Raw genomic sequence first — 20154 nt, 5'->3', positions numbered from 1 at the left:
ATTGTGTTTCACATGGCATGTATTTACTATAGCATTCTACTGGAACATGCCTGGTAACAGTCAGGCTTTGTCTGTGTGTGTGTGTGAGAAAGAGAGACAGATGCTAAACTGATCTTGCAGCTACCCCTTATTGAGTCTTAAATACCTTTGCTATGCGGAGTATCTATGTTACGCCCACCTCCTTTTAAATTGTGTTCCCCCTCATCTAATCCATCATAGGTCCTACTGAATTAAAAAAAAAAAAAAAAAAAAGTCTTTGTAATTGGGATGATGCTCAGGAGACACAAATTAGGTGTGGAATTCCCTGTACTAATTATTTGGAGCGTGTAAAATGCATTTGAAGGAGAAGGGGAGGGATAGTGAAACGGAGGGCATCGTAACACAGTTCTGTCTGGGTGCAAAAGGATGAGTTGCATTCAGTAGTGCATCCTCTACATTCGGTGGACAGTTTGTACTAACGCACAAGTACGATAAACGCGCACGCACCTGTGTGTTTCCACACGGACGCTGTGTAGACACACAGCTATCAAGGTATCTGCACATACAGTATATTCACATGACCAACATTCACAATCATGACATTGTCATGCATTAAGGCATGAGGTATCCTTTATGACATCAGGTGCGAGTAGGCAAAGGTTGAGTACGAGCGCTGAGACGAGCGGTGAGTCTTCGCTGCCTACGCCAAAAGTGATCGCGAACATCTGAAAACCTACGCATTTGCTTTGTCCACCCCTTCTGTTTGTGTCCAACGTGTTAACACTTTCTGATCCAGTGCAAAGATAACTGTGAACCACACAAATTAAAGTTAATTTTGTCAAAGGAAATAGTACGTGAAATGTGTTGCTGTACTGTCTTATGACTGGAGTGGAAATTCACCGTGTGAAACGCTCTAACAAGTGTGCACAACTTACAGTACTCCAAAGCCAGAGTCCAGCAGGTTACATGGAATTTTTTTTTTTTTTTTTTACAGTAATGTAGTTTACTCTTGATATTCAAAGGGAGATGATATACTGTTCATTTAACTACTTCAATATACAAATCAAGAGCTGAAACTCAGAAAATCTAGTACGCTTTGACTCTTGAGAACGGGAGTTGTGCGCACCTTTTCGGTGGTGTTTTGTGAATGTGGCAGCATGCCCTGCAGGTGGAAGAATGTGTGGGATGCCTGTAGAAAACCATAAACCAGAGAACGCTGGTTTTAGATTGATTGACATAAAGATCCTCTGCAGTTACATATAGGCACAGTACAGTATATCTACATTCAGAACTTAGATGTTACAGTAGCACTGCATGACAAAATATGAGCCACTATATCGACACCAACCTTTAACTTCCTTAAAGACTTCACTTTACAATTAGACGACCTCTGTTTGCCTTTTTCTGAAACATAGCCTTTTAAGAAATGCTTTCTGTGAATGAGTATATTAAATTATATTCACGCAAATCCTTTCTTGCACATGCATCCTACCTTTGTACTCTGAGCATACAAGCAGAAACATGTCAAGTTAATATGTTCATTTTGTTGCCAATAAGGGAAATTTAATAAGGTACTATTTATAAGTATTTCTACGTGCAGGTAACTGTACTTTCATTTTTGTTGGCATACACAGTGCAAGGAAATCTGTTATTTCTTACTTAAAAATAGGTATAAACTATATTTTCCATTTTAAATATGCTGAGTGCATGAAGCCACCATTTTAAATATGTAACATAAAAGGAGGCTACCAGTGGATGAATCCTGGCACAGTAAAACAAGCTTTTGCTGTAAACAAACTACCTTCAAAGTATAAACAAAACATTGTACTGTATGTGCTGAAAAAAACAGCTATGCATCTATGATGAGCAACATTTAAGAATATGTGTGAAATGCTGGACCCTTCTTCAGCCAAAAGAAGTCAAAAACTCAAAATATGCTTGGGGAAAAAGCAGTATACTCAATGCAACCGTGTCAAGCATTTGCTGCCTGAGAAGCATTTTACATGGTCAACGTACTGATGAATTCATCCCTGGATCCTCACATCTCAGAGACTGAGTGGCTGGCCTATATAGATGGCTGTCTGATAGACAGCACTTGACAGTCCTTAGCAGTGTCTAGTTGGAGATACCCATGGAGACAGTGGATGATGAAAAGGAGCCCAGAATTGGAGGCAGCATGGAAAAGCTCAGCTGCATGGTGACCATTCTTACAAACACGCTTCCATCAAGCAGAGCAGGAGCTTCCAGACCTAGTCTTTTAGACACCAGACGGGGCAAACCTGGAGCCCTGTTGACATCCCATAATAAAAAAAACAAAGTTTGAGCCCACAGACCATCCTTGATAGGACATGGGACAGGAAGACAATCCCATCAAAACGGGTCATCTATCAAACATTTTGATTAAAGCTCTGCAGTTCAAGATATGCAGGACACATATCCAGTAGCTTTAATTACATAAGCAGCTGTAAAAAACCCGATCTGATTGTGCACAGTATATTTAAAGAAAATATACTTCACTGTTTCTACGTGGAAAAGTTTTTCTCTTTGAAACTATACAAGTTTCACTATGGGTGTTGCTGAAGGAAGCCCTCGTCTGGCAAGGTGGACACACACCATAAGGAAAACACAAGGACACGTACACTTCAACTCAACATCTGCAGAGCCACCAGCTGGACAGGAACACTCACATGTGCACACTACAATCACAATACTACGACTACAGAACTGAATTCCAAACTTCAGTGAGAGCCATCCAGGATCGGACTTTTTAGCCCATCAGATATGAGCCGCAGATTCTAAAAAGCCGCGATAAACGTGTGAATAACTGAGATTGGTTTTCATGTGTTTGCTGGCCGTTTCCTTCACTGCTGCAGGTGCTATGCACATTGTTCTCATTTTCAGGTTAACAGTTTGAGAGCCTAAAATATGCCACGACACAGAAATCCCTTGCGGTCGGTCTGGAACACTTTAGTCCCTTTGGTGGCATATGCTGGAACTGCAACAAAAATATGTCAGCAGCAGCATCTACTGCCCCTTATTTATACAGCTGGAAACTTCCGAACTCTGAGGACGAAGTTAGAGTCCCAGCATTTCAAAACTTGCATCTGCTGCAGAAGTGCGGTAAAAATTGCTAAGCGTTGGAAAAAAGCAAAATATCCTTACTCGGCCCCATTCCCTCATCCCATATCGGTATTCAGCAAAGTCTGCGAGACCTCTTCAGGACCAGTGCGAGCAGGGCTCTGCTGCAGATAGCCGACATTAACTGCGGACGCTGTGGCCTGAAGAAATTGGCTTGCCTGGCCAGCCTTTCTGAAGCTCCACGGTCCACAATTCAGCCAGATCCTAGGATGGGCCGGCACCTTTCCCAGAAAAACTGCTCAGACAACGGCCGAGGGACCGGAGGAGGAGCTTGATGACGGTGAGGAAGGAAGGTTCCAGAAGAGCCATTTGCGCTTGCATTGACGCTTCTGATACAGGAAATCCTCCTTCTCTCTTTCCTTACGTGCTCTCTGGTAATGGTCATCTTCCTTCAGGTACCAAACTGGCGGCCAGCGGTGCTTCTCAAAGTAGTCTTGGTTCTCTGAAAGATACCCAGTAATGTGAGTCAAAAAAGCCAAAACAAAATATTCAATAAAAGACGAAAATGACGATATTTCTCAAACATAAAACAAGACCTTCACAGACAGTTTCTGATGTGGAGGGGAACTAACCAGCAGATTTGGCCTTCATGTCTCTGGGAAATTTACGGCATACGCTGTTGTAGTTGGTGCAGATATGGTGAAGGCACCAGTCAGTGAGCTGGTGGGCGCAATGGAACTGCTCAAAGGGGAAAGATAGAGACTGTCACCCAGAAATAAGAGTAAATTACAGAAGATGTTTTTGTTTTCCCCAGAAAATGGGTGAAAACAACATACATCCACCCTAGCATGACAATAGTGTATTAGGCCTGAGTGCAAAGATCAGGCTGTTGTTGAAACATGGGCTTTTAAATATCTCCGTACAGTGCATGGCTGAACAGCAGTGAAAAATTCAGTGTAACACCTACAATATTGCTTACCCATAGTGCAACTTAACTGGGTGTCCTTAGGTGTTTCAGCTATACCAGGTATATCTGTGGCCGTGGCTCAGTGGTAACAGAAAGTAGTTAGTAAAAGTCTACGACTCCACCCGCAACCCTGCTGTTCTACTATCCTAGCTTGGCTTGTTAGGCAGTGTGAGTCAGCAATGCCAGCGAGGCATGAAAAATGATTCCGCATGATCCCTCACAAGAGATTTGGGCAGGTGCCGACTCCCACTAAAGCCAAAGACTGTACTCCGCTGTTCATCAGAATATCCTAAAAGAGACCATCACGGAGACCTATAAATATTACTTTTCAAAATATATCTCATGTATAAATATATGTATATTTAAACTCCAGTCAAAACTAAAAAGCCAAGCAGGCTGTGCTTAACATGGAAAAGGCAGATGGCAGTGGGAGTATCGGGAATACATGGTGCAGTATGTGTTTATTTTCTGTATACTTCTGTATACATAGTTATTACTGGTGAGCTACACTCATATTTTGTCTTTGTGCACAGAAAACCCGTGGTTAAATGATCTCATATTTATTTGGTTTGCTTGTTTGCTTTTAAATTCAATGCTTTAATTTCCTGGAACCTTTAACACAAGCAGTTTATAGAACAATTTAAATTATGGACAGTTGTTAAAATCAGAGCAGTCAAATTGTATAACAAATGCACACATTCTTAATTTTACTCATGCATTAATTTTCTTTTTAAGTTATTAATCAGTAATGGCATGTGGTGTTTAATTCTTTCATAGTTATACTTCTTTTTGTGGATTTACAGACAAGCTGTCATCTTGGCCAAGAGTCACTTGAAAAAGAGATGGAAATATCAGTCTGAATACATGGGGGAAAAAAAGATAAAACAGAGACAAATACAACCACGTTCTGGTGCCAACTACCTGAGCCATCTCAAGGTATACCAGCACATCCCCGTCAATGTCAGCACCCATCATAGCTGCCTCCATCAGAACAGTCACTGTGTAGAGTTCTGGAACAAGGGAGAGGTGACTGCCTTTATTCGCTGCTGCAGGCTATGGGATCTGCTCCAAAACACGGCTGGCTGCCCCTGCCATCCACCCGTGTGACCAGAACACATCCACTGTCAGCTTTAGCACATACTTCTCTGAACTCCGTTGTTTTCAGCTTCATTCTCCTCCAGCATTCCCAGATATATGGAGACTCAGAGCGAACAATCACAAACAGTAAATGCAGACTATTGATATACATAGTAGTTGATATAAGACCAAAAAAAAAAAAACAAGATTCTATCATATATAGTATAATAGTGTTTCTACAACATAATATAGCACTTTGTACTTTTTAAATAGCAAATTTTTAGTTGCATGATTCATTATAAACATTAATCAATATTAGAAACACTGATGCTTATACTGCACTGCACAGAAAAATGAAGTAGAGTCTTCATCTGACAAGTATACTTTGTTACTGGAAATCTGCTTGCAAGTTGAACTCTCATAAAACAAACGAGTGTGACTGCAAACATTTCTGTCAGCAACAATGGGAAAATGTTGCATTCCTGAGCAAAATTCTTGCCTTCTTAGTGCTGATATTTATTGAATTTTTTTTGCTTTACAGTTGCAACCCTTATATCTTTGTTCTTTAGGGTTCTTTGAGAAGCTACTCAAAAAAACGCTCTCCTGAGCTATTTATAAAATATCGTTCACATTAAATTAAATTAAAGTAATTTGTAATGCTGTTTATGTTATTCATTTAGCTGATGCTTTTTTCCAAAGTGACTGATACATTTTGGAGAACAAGAGAAAAATCGCTTCAGGTTTTCAACAGAGACATAAAGCTTTCCGTTTCATTTTTAGCACTTCCTTCAGCAGTCATTATTATAATAAACATAGGATTTAAAATGTGATAAGAAGTCATAAAATTTCTGAGAGATGCTTGTGAGTGAGAACATGGCTACCAGACAATTGAAATGCACAGGAAAAACCACACTTTGTACAGTGATTGACACCATCAAGGCTTGTATGTCAAGTTGAAATCTGGTCTTATAAGGCATTTCCCATACCTGAGTGAATTATATAGCGTTATGTGAATTTTGGGGTAGAAATTACGAAACTAAAAATGGTTGTAAGTTTGATTTCTCATCATAAATACAGGGAAGACCATTTATCAAAGTGAAAGCAAATGCAGAATGTTGTGGCAAAAAATGTAAAGAATTGTCTGTCATGAGAATTGTTCTTTGGACCATTCGGTCTCCGTACACACGGAGCGAGAGCTGTGTACGCAACCTTGGCATTGAATCAAGCTTGTTCAATGTGGGTGCTGGAATCCGCCAAGGTTGTGCCTTGTCCCCACTCCTGTTTGTGGTTTTCATGGACAGGATATCAAGGCGCAATAGAGGTTAGGAGGGCATTCTATGTGGGAGTCGGAAGGTGATGTCTCTGCTTTTTGCGGATGATGTTGCCCTTTTGGTACCGTCACAAGGATGCCTCCAACATGCGCTGGAATGGTTTGCAGCCAAGTGTGAAGCAGCTGGTATGAGGATCAGTACCTCCGAGTCTGAGTCCATGGTTCTCTTACGGAAAAGGGTGGCATGCCCCCTTCAGGTAAAGGGAGAAAATTTGCCGCAGGTGGATGAGTTCAAGTATCTTGAGGGCCTTGTTCACAAGTGAGGGGAGAAGGGAGCGTGAGATCGGCTGCAGACTGGGAGCAGCGGCAGCAGTAATGCGGTCGCTGTACCGGACTGTAGTGGTGAAGGGGGAGCTGAGCCATAAGGCAAAGCTTTCTATTTACCGGTCAGTCCACGTCCCTACCCTCACCTATGGTCATGTTACCTCTAGGTAATGACCGAAAGAATAAGATCACGGATACAAGCAGCTGAAATGGGTTTTCTCCAAAAGGTGTTGGGACTCACTCTCCATGACAGGGTGAGAAGTTCGGCCATCTGGGAGGAACTCAGAGTAGAGCTGCTACTCCTCCACATTGAGAGGAGCCAGTTGAGGTGGCTAGGGCATCTGATAAGGATGTCCCCTGGGGGCCTCCCTTTGGAGGTATACTGGGCACGGCCAACTGAGACGAGACCCTGAGGTCGGCCCAGGACCCGCTGGAGGAATTATATCTCTCAGTTGGCCTGGGAGTGGCTGGGGATCCCCTGGGTTGAGCTGAAGGAAGTTGCGGGGAACAGGGGCGTCTGGGCTGCTCTGGTCTCCCTATTGCCACTGTGACCCTAGTAGGACAAGCAGGTAAGAAGATGCATGGATGGATGGATGGGTGGATGGATGGAATTGTTCTTGCCTTAACGTTAAATATGTACATTTTAATACTGTAGACTTACTATCCATACTGTAAAATTAATTTCAGCATCTTAGTCAGATGAGTCATCTCTGCTGTGACTATTACTTATTTATGGGCATCCCTTGATACCTCAGAAAATAACCTCCTCCTTGAAGGCTCTACCAAAAGACAGATATATTTGGCCATGTAAAATTTATTCACAAATACTTCTGCCATCTGACTGGGTATAGAAAAATTATTTGGATGTATTGTGGAATTCAATATTCCAAGGTCTCTGCTATATGTAATTTAAACTTTTCTTACTGTACATTATACACTTCTCTTATATACTATATATACCCTTTGTTGCTGCTCGCAGTCATGTTTGCAGTCACATTTACAGGTCCTGTAGACAATTCACTATTCAGTCAGCTCACACTTTACTGAAGGCAAGGAGACAATAAAGGCATTATTGGAGCTACTGAAAACGGTATTATTAGTACACATCTTGTTTTCACACCATTGGCCAATCATAAATATTTGTTTCATACACTTTGTTGATTAATATGTCACTTCTTCACTAACACAGTACCCACAATGTTTTACTCCTGCTGTACTGTTGTTACTGGAGGCTAACCGAGTAAAGTGATATTCTTTTGTCAAGGAGGGATCGGACTAAGCTCTTTAAAAAGTTACTGCAGTGCCATAGAGAAAATCAACAGATGTTGTCAACAACTGATATTGCCTCAAAGAGGCTGCTTAGCGTTTACATTTCTACATAAAGACAAATCAAGAACTATAAGAATAGGTTAATTACACAGGATTTGTCTGAACCTCTGCCCCAGTATTTGAAAAGAGAACTGTCTAAAAACTGTAACTGGTGAATGGTGGCCATACCTGTAAGAGCAACAAGGTGTGGTAAGCAGAGACGATTAGCAAGAACGATGAGTTCCATGGGGTCCAAGTCAGGCCGTGAACAGAATCGTCCAGTGTACAGGTATTCCATCACAGCCCGCATAGAGCTGCATGTGGTGTTGGGGAACAACACCTGAGAAAACCAACACAGACGTCTCCTATGAATGGACCCTGTAATTGTTTTCTCTACTCACACTTCTACTCATTAATTCTTTTCACTTCGCTCTTTTGTATAAAATGATCAAAGCCACTGTAGGAGAAATGAACGGGCGAGAAGGTGAAGCATTCCCAGCAGCTGGAGATGTACGCACCTCCTTTGTGCAGCTCTCTACGAAGGGTCCCCCAAACATGGCTGCCATCCAGTCACAGCTGGAGATGAGCAGTGGTTTATGAGCCAGGATTGTTCCATCATCCAGTCTGAACACCACATCTCAAAGAGAGCAGCATATGGACGGCGGGGTAAGGTGATTACGTTAACCAACACTTATGTGAACGACTGTCTGCAGGCAGAAATGTTAATCTCACCACAGAAGATACGTGTTCATTTTACCTGAGAAGGTTCCCTTGGCCAGGCACTCTTTAACCCTGTTAGTGCGGCGCACATGAAAGGCCTTGGTGATCTCCTGGTTCATGAAGGCCTCGTTGTTGAGGATGTTGGCAACCATCATCCGCAGATCAAAAACCTCTAGTAATTCTGCAATATGTGCAATGTGCATCAGGTCCTTCTCATGAACGTCCAGTTCACCTGTGTACAGGTAACGCAGCACAGCCCGAAAGGGTCCCAGCTGCACCGAGGGGTCCATGCGCACCACCGTCGTCAGCCGGGGGCTGTATGTGGTTGGGTCCTCTACCATCTCCTCTTGGATACTGACGAAAGCCCGGCTCCAGGTAGAGAGCAATCGGCCTCTCCGGCTGCCCTCGGAGCCACCTCCTTTCAGGGCACCGTCGCTGGTGCAGGCCCGGGGTCCGGCACGGGCAGCCTCCTCGCTACTCTCACGCACGTCGAAGCTGGCTGCTCGCACCGGAGGGTCCCGACTGTGCAGAGAAGGTGCCCGAGGTGGCACATCTTCTTCTTCCTCTTGCTCCACCAGTCCGAGGTCCATGAGGAAGAGGTCATAGAACTTCGACGAGGCTGTGGCCAGGTAGATCTTGTGGGCAAAGAGGCGTTGGTGCTCCTCCAGGACCAGGATGACATCGGCACACAGTGGGTCCTCAAGCAGGCGGCCTGGATGCTCTTCAACCGTAGACGGGGGGGCAGGCACAGTGATTATGGGAGGCGGAGGCTTGGGTGGCAGGAAGGGTGCCTGCAGGAGGGGCCGCTGCACGTTGCGGAGGTGGGACTTCCAGAACTGCAGGTGGCGTCTTGAAATGAGTGCTGCACGGATGGCGTTGTCAAAAACATCTTTTATTCCAAACTGTGCCACAACGCTGGTCTCATAATATGGTACACCGAGCTCCTTGGCCACCTCACGGCCCTTCTCTGGTGCCAGGATCTCATTGGACTTTATTGGCCTGCAATATGGGATGGTAAAACAAATTAACTTATTACAAGGCATCCATTCTCTGATAGAGGTGCCATTTTGTACAATAAAATTAATTTATTGATTTAATAGCAAAAAAAAATTAAAAAACAGTAACAACTTCAAATGATAGGGGAAAAAATATATTTGCTATTACAGTTTTTTTCACATGCTCATTCTATATGTGCTTTTTAAACACAACTGCTTTGACAAAGAAGAGAAACCCATTAACATTCTTTCTACAGATCACACTTGGTAAAAAAACCATAGTTTGTTCTTTGTGTTTATTTCACGTAATGATCAACCTAAAACATGTTTGTTTTTTTTTTAAATTGGCACAGAGCAGCCGATAAAAGTTCTTTCCAAACGTGCTGAGGTGGAAGTTATGAACCCTGATGAGGTTAAATTAGCTGACCTGGCTAAGGGGCGCCGAGCTCTGTTTACAGCCTCCAGATCAGCATAGCGCAAGTCCAGCTGGCAACCCACCAGGATGACAGGGGCACGTGGGCAGAAGTGTTTGATCTCTGGGTACCACATGGTCCTCACATGGTGCAAGGAGTTGGGGTTCGCGATGGAAAAACACAGCACCACCACGTCCGACCTGCAGCGCAGAACATTAGCAGCGTCTACTCTATGTCACATGTTCTGGTGCTAAAATGAGCCTTGTCATGAACACACACTAAGCACATTCTAAGCACATACTGACACACCTGCCATAAGCAAAGCGGCGGTCTTTGTGGTGATCCCCAAAAGTGTCCCAGAGACGAAGTGAAACGCTGACATCATCCACCACATCCCTGGATCGTTCCAGAACCTGACCAGACACAACCATTAAAAGTAATAACACTCACTAGTGACATATACAGAACAATTCGGCACCAATGCATTTCAGTGCATCACACGTCATCGTTAATAACGGCCGTACATATGTGAACGGGGTTCATTTCAGATGTAAATGTCTTAAACCAAGAAAGCACCTCTGTAACGCACCGGTTTTAAATGTCTCGATGTAATCTAGCGCACAGCTATTCAGAGAGCGGCGCTGCGTGTTTGTGTTTTGAGCGTCGTGCCACGTCGGACCTGAAAGCGCCGTCTTTCATTAACCGCAGCGCTAGCGGATCGCGGCATAAAAATTGTACTATATAAAAATGTACAATATAAAAATTGCACTTCCAGAAATTTTAGTCACTGAATTGATTAGAACTGATGTAAATGCAAGTTATAATCTCGGATTAAGAAGGTCCACTTCCAGTGATGGTGCGCTACACTGTTTGTGGAGTGTAAGAACTCTTTAGAAAGACAGCAATGTCAATTCAGGTAAAAAAAAAAAAAAAAAAAAAAAGGTAAATTAGTCAGTCAGTCATTTTCAGAACCGCTTGTCCCATACGGGGTCGCGGGGAACCGGAGCCTAACCCGGCAACACAGGGCGTAAGGCCAGAGGGGGAGGGGACACACCCAGGACGGGACGCCAGTCCGTCGCAAGGCACCCCAAGCGGGACTCGAACCCCAGACCCACTGGAGAGGAGGACCCGGTCCAACCCACTGCGCCACCGCACAACAAATATTTGTAAAATGAAACAGCTCAACTGGAACAAAAATATCACTCATATATCATATATGAGGTGTGAGGCACTGTGTATGAGTGTGGCTATCCTGCCATGGACTGATGTCCCATCCAGGTCTTGTCCCTGCCTCGTATAGTGTCCTATGCTTTGAGGATAGGCTCCGGACCACGGCAGCCCTGCAGCGGGATAAGCAATTATAAATAACGAGTGAGCGACGATACCAGGTGTAGACAGGGGTTTCCCTCCATTAGACAATTCACTCGCAGTTCATTCTGACTAACTCATCTGTTGAAACACTACTCATTTCTGTAGCAGATTTATACACCATGAGCAACCAAGGAGAACCTTGAGCCTCTGTTCGTGTCAATAATCAGCAACTACTTACAGCCCACTGCGAAGTGTCGTCAGATGAGCGGGCTCCTCGAACTCTGACATTTGCCGATTCTCAAGAATGTTCCTGCTCAAACAGCATGTTCCTCCTTAATGAGCTCATTACAGAGATAGCGCTTAGTGCTTTTCCTCAACGCCTAAGGAGGCCTCTGGTCTTGGGGACAGTTTAACACTGAATTTTCGCTACAACTACGGCAAGAAGAGATTAGAGTAAGTGCGGTGCATAGCATTTAACTGCAAAGACACTTACAAGCTTCAGCTATCCTCAAAAAAACCTTTTCATCATTAACACATACGGTGGGTTAAAAGGTCAGTACTTTGTTTCACTAATATTATTTACATTCAACAACAGAATAAATTGGAGAAGATTTTTGGTTTTATCTGAGGATTAGGGAAATTAAGAAACTCACTCGTTCTTAATAACCATAGGGTCGTGGTGGTCCAAAGCCTATCCCTAGAGCACTGGGCATTAGGTTTGTCAAGATATACCATGGACTCCAGTGACTCCAGTCCATCACAGGGCATCCTTACAAACAATCATGCGCATCCTCACACTCTACAGTCACTTCAGTGTCACCAATCTACCTTAAACACACGTCTTTGGACTGGAAGAGGAAACTGGAGCAGCCGGAGGAAACGCACACAAACATGGGGTGAACACAAGAACTCAACAGAGACTGAACAGATGCTCAAATCTATGTCTGATCACACAGCAGTCGTGAGGCATCAGAGCTACCCGCTGCAGCATCATGCCCCCGAGTTAAGAATGTTTCACAATTTGCACAGTTCTTACAGTTTCATCCGAGTGACTTCGATTAGCAGTGCAGAATCTTAGAACCTTGTCATAGAGACCTCTCTGGGTCCAAAGTCACTCACCTCTTGGCACACGCGATACTGGTCGATGGCCCAGACAGTTGGAACGTGGGTAGCCAGTAGCTGGTACTGCGTGAGTGTTGCGTTACAGGCTCGGGCACAGATCAGCCGGGTCTTGCCTACTGCGTTGTCCCCCACCACCACGCACTTGATGGTCTCAACGTTTGGCCTCTCATAGTCCATGTCAGAATCCATCAACTGGGACCTGATTGAAATGTAGGGGCAGTTAATATTCTGGGAAGTGCCAGAGAAGCACTTTACATGGCTTGCAGTCTCATAGGGCACTCATTTCACTTTGCCGTCTCGAAAGCTGAACCTCTCAACACATCTCCAGCACTGGAACAGGAGAGTACGGCAAAGGGTCATTACTCCAAGGTTCCTGCTTAGTATGGCACTGCAGCCCTACCAACGAGCGGACAAGCAGCAGCATTTCCGAAAGCAGTGGCCACTGCCTCCCCAGCGGACCTCTGCTGAGGGCTTTGCTCTCTTCCTACAGAAGCTGGAAGTGGAATCCATTGATGAGCTCATGGCCCAGGTACCGATTTTAAAAAGAAATCATGGTAAAGTGGCAGGCTTTTAGTTCGCATGCCAAAACAAAGACAGATTTAAATCTCTGAGAAAGAGCACAACTAGAGGAGGGGCAACTTGTCATTATGCAAAAGATTTTTTTAAGGCGTACAAATACAGACAACTAGAAAATGACACGGGACGTATATAGTTCACTGGTGTTTACATTCCGTAAATATTGCAGTTGAACACCTCTGCATACACTTGTGAGTCTGTCCCGTTACGTAAGGTCTCCTTTCTGCAGCTGACTGGTTACTAATTACTTTGACCTCAGGAATTCCATTTGAAATCCCCAACATAAACCCGAACACACCTGGCAAAGCCAACACCTCAATGAAACAGAGAGCACCAGAAGGTCAGCAGTCAGTGATGGAAATTCCAAATATTAAGGCATTAAAACATTTGCTGTGCTTGAATGGGGAGTTTAATATTTGCAAAGCTCATAATGTCCAATATGTACTCTTTTATAAACGTTCCTCAGTTTGATGCATTGGGCTGAAACTTTGCAACATAAATTACAGATTATAATATCATATGAGCCCCATGACCCAGACATTAAGCTTCTTCCTCTGTTACAGCCAGAGTAGCCTGCCACATCCCGCAACCATCTCAGCTCGGCTTTGGGTTCAGGACCAGGTAAACCGTCACGTGATTTACACACGGCCTCTCAACTTGTGCAGCCGGATCCCTCTCCATCGTCCCTCCCCATCGACTGTAGCTGCTAGGCTGGCCTTCAGCTTGCTCAGGTATACAACTGTCAGAACCGTCTCCCTCCAATGGCTGGGAGCCACGTCTCGTATCAAGTTTACAACCCCTGCTACCGGCTGATATAGCAACAAAAAGCAGTAGATCGACAAGTCTCTACCCCCCGGATGCCATCAGCCAATACATCCCAGAGAGGTCTCCTCACTCAGCATCTATCTGACAGATTCCTTAATGAATGAGCTACAGCTCCAGAGCTCATCCGTAGTCCGTCTTGGCCCCTCACAGGTGGAACGCTTCGACAGATACTGTGCTGTCAGCCACTTGCTCTGTTCTGTTGCTCCCTTCCACAGATGATAGATGTTTCCTCAGGGCCCACTTGTTTTACAAAATGCTCTGCCTTTTGGACTTATTTAGAGTGGCAAACAATTATAATCAAATACATGAAGTGTAATGTAAAAGCAATGTCTGCACACATAAAAAACCATATACACTTATCCCCCGTTAAGCGGTCCTAATTCGTTCAAAAAGCTGGATAATAAAAATACTTATTTTTAGTGGGAAAAATTTCCTATTTTTTCTAAGCCCAACCCCAATTCACCCCAAATTCACCCTAAATGATAGCTAATATGGTAAAGAAAATATGTAAAATTATTTACACTTTTTTTGTGGTTTGTTTAAAGAATATAATTTTTTAAATCATTTTTTAAATCTCATCGCCTTTGCAAAATAGTTTTTTTACTGTATGCATATCTGCAAAGTTTTTTAAATGTATCTGGGAAGCTTTTTTGAAATGCAGGTAAAGTTGTAGTAACAAATATGGGCCTGTACTTGGAACAGAATTAAGAATAGCGAATTTTCTCTTTATTTGAGTGTATTTTACTTTTTTCTACACTTTAAATATCAATTTCATAAATTAGTTAAGTTGTTATTGTATAGCTGGTATTTTATATTCTTAGCCCTCTAACTCCAGCTCATTAATGATGGAATCAGGTATCAGGACTCCCATGCAGCGCAAATTTGGGTCTATATTGTAAAGGTGATCTATTTACAGAAATGTCATTCATGAAGGGTCTAGCGTATTTAAAATAAAAATAGTTTATTAAAATGATTTTATAAAGATAACTTACCATGATAATGTGCGTGGACTGTCTTGAGGAAGACAAAGGCTGTCAAATAAATGAATAATAACAAATTCAAGCACAGTGTATCTTACAGTCTCTCTCACACAGCCACTTGGCACAATTCGCAAGACCGGTCTATCAAATGCGGTTTATTGTGCTGGACCAAATGTCCCGGGCCTGGACCAGATGCAGCAGACCAGAAAAATAACAACCCAGACTAATTAACAGTAAGTGGTATTAATATTCTTGGACCAGATCCGTGGAAAACCAGATATTGGGAGACTGAATAATGGGGGTGAGTATACATTGTACCCAAGGTTCTAAATTACCTAGGCCAAAGATTTCACTTTTATATACTGACCACAAAATTCAAATTAAAAAATTAATTAATTTAAATTAAGTTTAGGTCTGAACAGCATTTATTTTACTGTAGATGTTATAAAAGCCACAGCAACATCCACACAGTGTTAACCAGCTGGCAAATAGCAATAAACAGCAGTGACTTACAAAGTCAGCAACCCTGAAGGTCACAAATTCTAGCCCTTTTGTAGTTATTAATGAGCCATTTACTTCCTAAGAATTACTAAAGCAAAGCACACAGCTGTCTAAAGGTGTCAAATACTGTAAATCACACCACATAAAGGGTCAGGTAAAAGTTTACAATAATGGTGACCAGAAAGATTTTCAATTGTGGAATAGATAATGTGTAACTCAGCTGTTTTTACAGATGCTCATTTAATGCCATTTGAAGAAACAATAGTGTCAATGGAATGGTTGCAGCAATGATTTTTTTTTTCCCCAAATTTTGCCCATATTTGTTGTAGTGTGATGCCAGTGATACCAATCTGAGTGATACCAGAAGATAAGTGAATTATATTTTCACGAGAAATTGAAATTTACACCTGTTTTATGCATGCAAAGTGCATCCCTACCTTGGTTGCTCATTAAGACCTTAATTCTGTGAGTCTGCAGTTTTCGGTTGACTAAAAAAACATGCCCTCACTTTTAGCCATTGGAAAAAGGATCAACTTAAAAAGAAGTACTTCTAATTTGGTTATAAGTAGATTGCTTTGTGTGTTTTAAATACTGTTTACTTGCATGTTTATGGAACTCATTTTAAGCAAATTATTGAAAAAATAATAAAAACAAAAATGTCGAACAACATACAATAAGTGTAATGGCAGAGTACTTTGGAGGGTACAGAGGGGCTCTAGTTCCTGAGGTTCCAGAAGAGCAGAGCCTCCTGGTGAGAATGGGAGCGTCCCTCATACTGGACTCAGCAGCTGAAGGACTGCAACCTACAGCGGTCTGCTAATGACTTCTCAACATTTACATCAAGAGCGAATTGCATGTAAATGACGGCAAAATTCAGTGGGGATCAAAATCAGCTCCCGTTATTACACCTACAAAGGAGTTTATAAAACACATTACGTGTATTCATTTTAGTGACAGTTTTATCCAAGACGACATGCAGTGTTACATACTAAACTGCACAATGTTTTACCCATTCACACCGCAAGGTTTTTTTTTTCCCACTGTATCACTTCATGTCGGGCACTGATGGATGGTATCCGAACCAGAGTGGGATTCGAACCCATAACCTTGGGAGTGTAAGAGAAGAGCCCTGAACAATACATGGGCTATTGTCCTGCAGAGGTAAAAGGGTGCAGCTGAACGAGGATCGTCTTTAATGAGTATCAGTATGTTCTCAAATATGAAGGTGGTTTGAGAATAAGTGACAGCTTCAACTTTTGTTTGCTGTAACGGTCATGTCTGTACAGAAAACAACAGTAGCCTACAGGGTAAAGCGAGGAAGACGCAATAAAAAGAAGACACTAATTAAAAAAGACAAGGAATCGGGCATTTTTTTTCAGTCACACCAAAATCTGTGCTATATTGACCTCACCGACACATGATGATGATCTATAGACGTTTTTCCTCCCGTCACTCACTGTACCTACTGTTATACTTGATCAAAAGCTATAACTCATAAGCGCCACTTTATTATAAGAGACTATTTAGAGAGAGCAGACACACGAACTAAGGAGTTGAGTGAGGAATCAGTAAAAGTGGCGCTGAAAACGGGAGAGACGAAGATGTTTGTCACACAAGACAAACCGCACACCACCAAGGACCTGAACCCCCCCCCCCCCTCCCGCCCCCAACCATTATTTGTGTGTGAATCCATTGAGTCCTGTACTATTGTCAGTATTTTTGATCCTCCTTCCAAAACCTGGCAAGCTGCTACGCCCCTTGACAACAGCTACACAGAGCGACCTCTACTAAATGATTCATGTTTGTGGAACCAGAAAAAAAAAAAAAGAAAAAAAAAAAAAAAAAAAAGACACGTGTTTCAGTGACACGATTCAACGCTCGGAATAAAAAAGCCGCCCCTCGGTGGCACTGACACTACACTTTGCAGTAACTCTCACTTTCCCCTTGACAGCTGTGTGTGTCAGAGCATCACCAGTCCAGTGTTTAACATCAATTCACTATTTGCAGAACACAAACACTCTGCATCCGTTCGAAGGGCGAATTATTAATAATAAGCTGGAACTCGCGGGATAACAGGTTTACCTGCGCGTCCGCCGTGCTTGTTGTGCCTCAGCGCCGCTCTCGACTCGACTCGAGTGTGTAGTAAAATGGCAGGAATAATAAGAGGGAAAACACACACACTTTGCTCACCTCTCGTGTGGAAAATGGAGGTTGTTGGTTTCGCTATCAGGGCTCCGGTTTCCAAGGAAACGGAATGTATTTCTGCACAGCGGCGGTGCCGGTCCGAGTGCGCATGTGGCCGCCGCTACTACAGACACACTAAGACTAACTAAGGACGTTCGCTAACGGCGCCTCTTCACACACGTTTCTTCAGCCGATGCTGACAGTCACAGTGTCACCTACGTGGTTCCGCTCCACTACTAGCAGCATATCATATGACCATTTTTTTTAAAGCAAAAAAAAAAAAAAATTCCTGCCTTTGTTTGACTCCACTTCTAATTCATTCCGAACAGTAGTAACGGGACCAAAAATCATTACATTAGCAAATTCATATGCGCATTACATGCTGGTGAATACGAGACATTGACTTCGAGGGAAAAACTAAGCCAGAGTTAAACAGGTCGCTGAAACAGGAGGTCAAAACACGCATCGCTGACTAAGTAACGGCCGTTTCCCCAACTGCTGAAGGTGTGACATGTACAAATGAACACGTGGTCGATGGGGGGGGGGGGGGGAATGGGGGTGTGCGCAATGCCCAATTCCTTTAATATTACTGCGATTTGTTTTTTTTGGGAGTTTTTTTGCGAGTTGTAACGCCACTGGACTGGAATATAAATAAATAAATAAATTATATTTAACACATATAACTGCACTGTAGGAGAAAACTATACAGGATGTAAAAACGCAGTCACGTCAAATGATCCCAGAACGAAGGGGGACTCGGCGGTCCAGTCTGTCGAGGGCGACCTTTGGGCCAAACGGGACGGGACGGGACAGGACGAGAGGGGACGGAGGTGCGCTCAGCCCTCTGCCGGGCCGCTGCCCAGGCTGTCGCACAATTGCCTATTTCGCCGTTCTCGCCTAGTCACACGGTTAAGGTGGCACTGACTCTGTAGGCTCGAGCCACGCGTGTGGTGTCACGCTACAGCACGGACTGTCTCTGGCCCCCCGTGGGTCTTGGCTGCGTGAGATACTACCGCACAGGACATGCAGCCATGGGCATGGCCTCTGCGCAGCCAATACACTCGCCTACAGCCACGTTTTCTGCCGCTACAGCAACACGACAGATCCCTCATCATTTTTGAAGCACTAAAATGCTAAATTTGCCACAAACCGTCAACGCAGAGTTTGGCCCGCGCAGTAAAAGGAACTTTATTTTAAGCTTCGCGTGCGTTCGCCAAGTGTACGAAGGACTAAGTAAGTCACGTGACGCGAGGCCGAATTGGCGGCCGCCCGGTGTGACACCGCGGTGAACTGAGCACAAACGCGCACTCGGTGTCCTTCCTCCGCAGTCGGTCAGCACTCAGTCATCAGTCAGCACGTTTACAGTCCTGCTGCTGCACATCACAGCTACGTGTATTACAGAGAGAGACCTGCAGGTACCAACAGCGAGCGTGTGGTTGAAAAGCAGAGAGAGATAATTACACATTCATTTATTTATTGCAAATAATGTGTTCCGTTGGCCACAAAACAAGCCGATCGCTTCACCGAGGCGTAAACAGAAACTCCGGTAGCATTTGATATATATAGGCTGTATTAAATACAGCTACCAGGCATGTATTGTGAAAAGTACCAGTGTGCGGGCGGGTTATTTTGGCATTAAAGTTTGTTGAGCCAGTTCCCATTTCCGGTATCGCCGCGCTGTCATTGCGTGTAGCCTACAGCTTTGACGCAGGGCGGATTTATGCTTCGTCTCGCCACGCTGCCACTCGAGAGAAGGCATTTCGCGATCGTTTTTAAGTGTTCCCCGTGGGGGAAGCGGCTCGGCTCGACGATTCCGCATCAGTTGTTATGTAACCCAGCAGGTCTCCTCCTCATCTGACATCTCTTACGTTCCGTTCGAGCAGCTGCACCAGCCAGAGCCCCGATTGCTCCGAACGCGCTCCGAACGCGCCCCGACCCGCGATGCATTTCCGAAAACGTCGTCGTTTCTTACCGCAGCCGAGCGAAGTGGCGCATTGGGCTGGTCGATGCCGGAAAGCGAAGGGACAAGGCGAGGGCCATCGGATGCGCTGTGCACCTGGAGGAAGCCGGGGCTGCGCTTCATTTTCCCGAGAAGAAGCGGACTTAGATCAGAAGCGGTGCGCAGTCAGCAGCGAGTGAGCAGCAGCAGGCATCTGTGAGCGCTCCTTTTACCGCACGGCAAACGCTGGAGGGAGGAGGACAAAGTCAAGTGCCCCTTCAGGATGCTGCGGCGAAGCGCGGGACTGCCGCGTACGGACAGTTTCCCGAGGAGCAGCGCGGTGGGTGTGCGTAGAGCGCGCACGGACACACAAGCGCGTGTGTCTCACTGCTCAGGAGGGACACATGATGACATGCAGCCACATATGATCGCGCTGCTCGGTGTGGAGAGACACATATTTGAGGGAGAGGTGGGGGGGGGCAAATAGCTATCAGTGGAGTTACATACAGATACTAGTCCGGGGAAACACTGTGGTCGCTGGCATGTTGAGGGGCCACAGCCCCGTTACCTCCCCACACCCCCCCA

At 44.2% G+C, this 20154-nt stretch overlaps 1 protein-coding gene across 3 annotated transcripts; it reads right to left on the bottom strand.

The window, feature by feature from the left end:
* Positions 1-1105: 1105 nt before the first annotated feature.
* Positions 1106-19919, bottom strand: rhobtb2a (Rho related BTB domain containing 2a). Of its 3 annotated transcripts, none has more exons than XM_018743976.2 (10): positions 19603-19919; positions 12562-12763; positions 10441-10544; positions 10146-10331; positions 8761-9722; positions 8522-8640; positions 8193-8343; positions 4946-5034; positions 3690-3795; positions 1106-3559 (listed from the first exon to the last, which is right to left on the bottom strand). In XM_018743976.2, exons 1-10 carry the CDS (start codon positions 19668-19670, stop codon positions 3357-3359), a joined length of 2190 nt encoding a protein of 729 aa, XP_018599492.1. In that variant the 5' UTR covers positions 19671-19919; the 3' UTR covers positions 1106-3356. The 3 variants fall into 3 exon arrangements, with proteins under 3 accessions (XP_018599492.1, XP_018599494.1, XP_018599493.1); XM_018743978.2 differs by lacking the exon at positions 19603-19919 and adding an exon at positions 17637-17784; XM_018743977.2 differs by lacking the exons at positions 1106-3559; positions 3690-3795 and having other exon boundaries at positions 4960-5112.
* Positions 19920-20154: the final 235 nt, after the last annotated feature.

This window comes from Scleropages formosus, chromosome 12 (genome assembly GCF_900964775.1).
Source record: "Scleropages formosus chromosome 12, fSclFor1.1, whole genome shotgun sequence".
In the NCBI taxonomy this organism is placed as follows: domain Eukaryota; kingdom Metazoa; phylum Chordata; class Actinopteri; order Osteoglossiformes; family Osteoglossidae; genus Scleropages; species Scleropages formosus.
This window is presented reverse-complemented; position numbering and strand designations above follow the sequence as displayed.

Bases quoted from the DNA above. Each gene is read 5' to 3' on its own strand.
- rhobtb2a (XM_018743976.2), bottom strand. From the start codon at position 19,670: ATGGCCCTCGCCTTGTCCCTTCGCTTTCCGGCATCGACCAGCCCAATG. The intron at 9,723-10,145 runs GTCAGCTAATTT...CCCATATTGCAG, and splicing joins GCTCGGCGCCCCTTAGCCAG to GCCAATAAAGTCCAATGAGA. The intron at 3,796-4,945 runs GTAGTTGGCACC...CCCTTTGAGCAG, and splicing joins TATACCTTGAGATGGCTCAG to TTCCATTGCGCCCACCAGCT.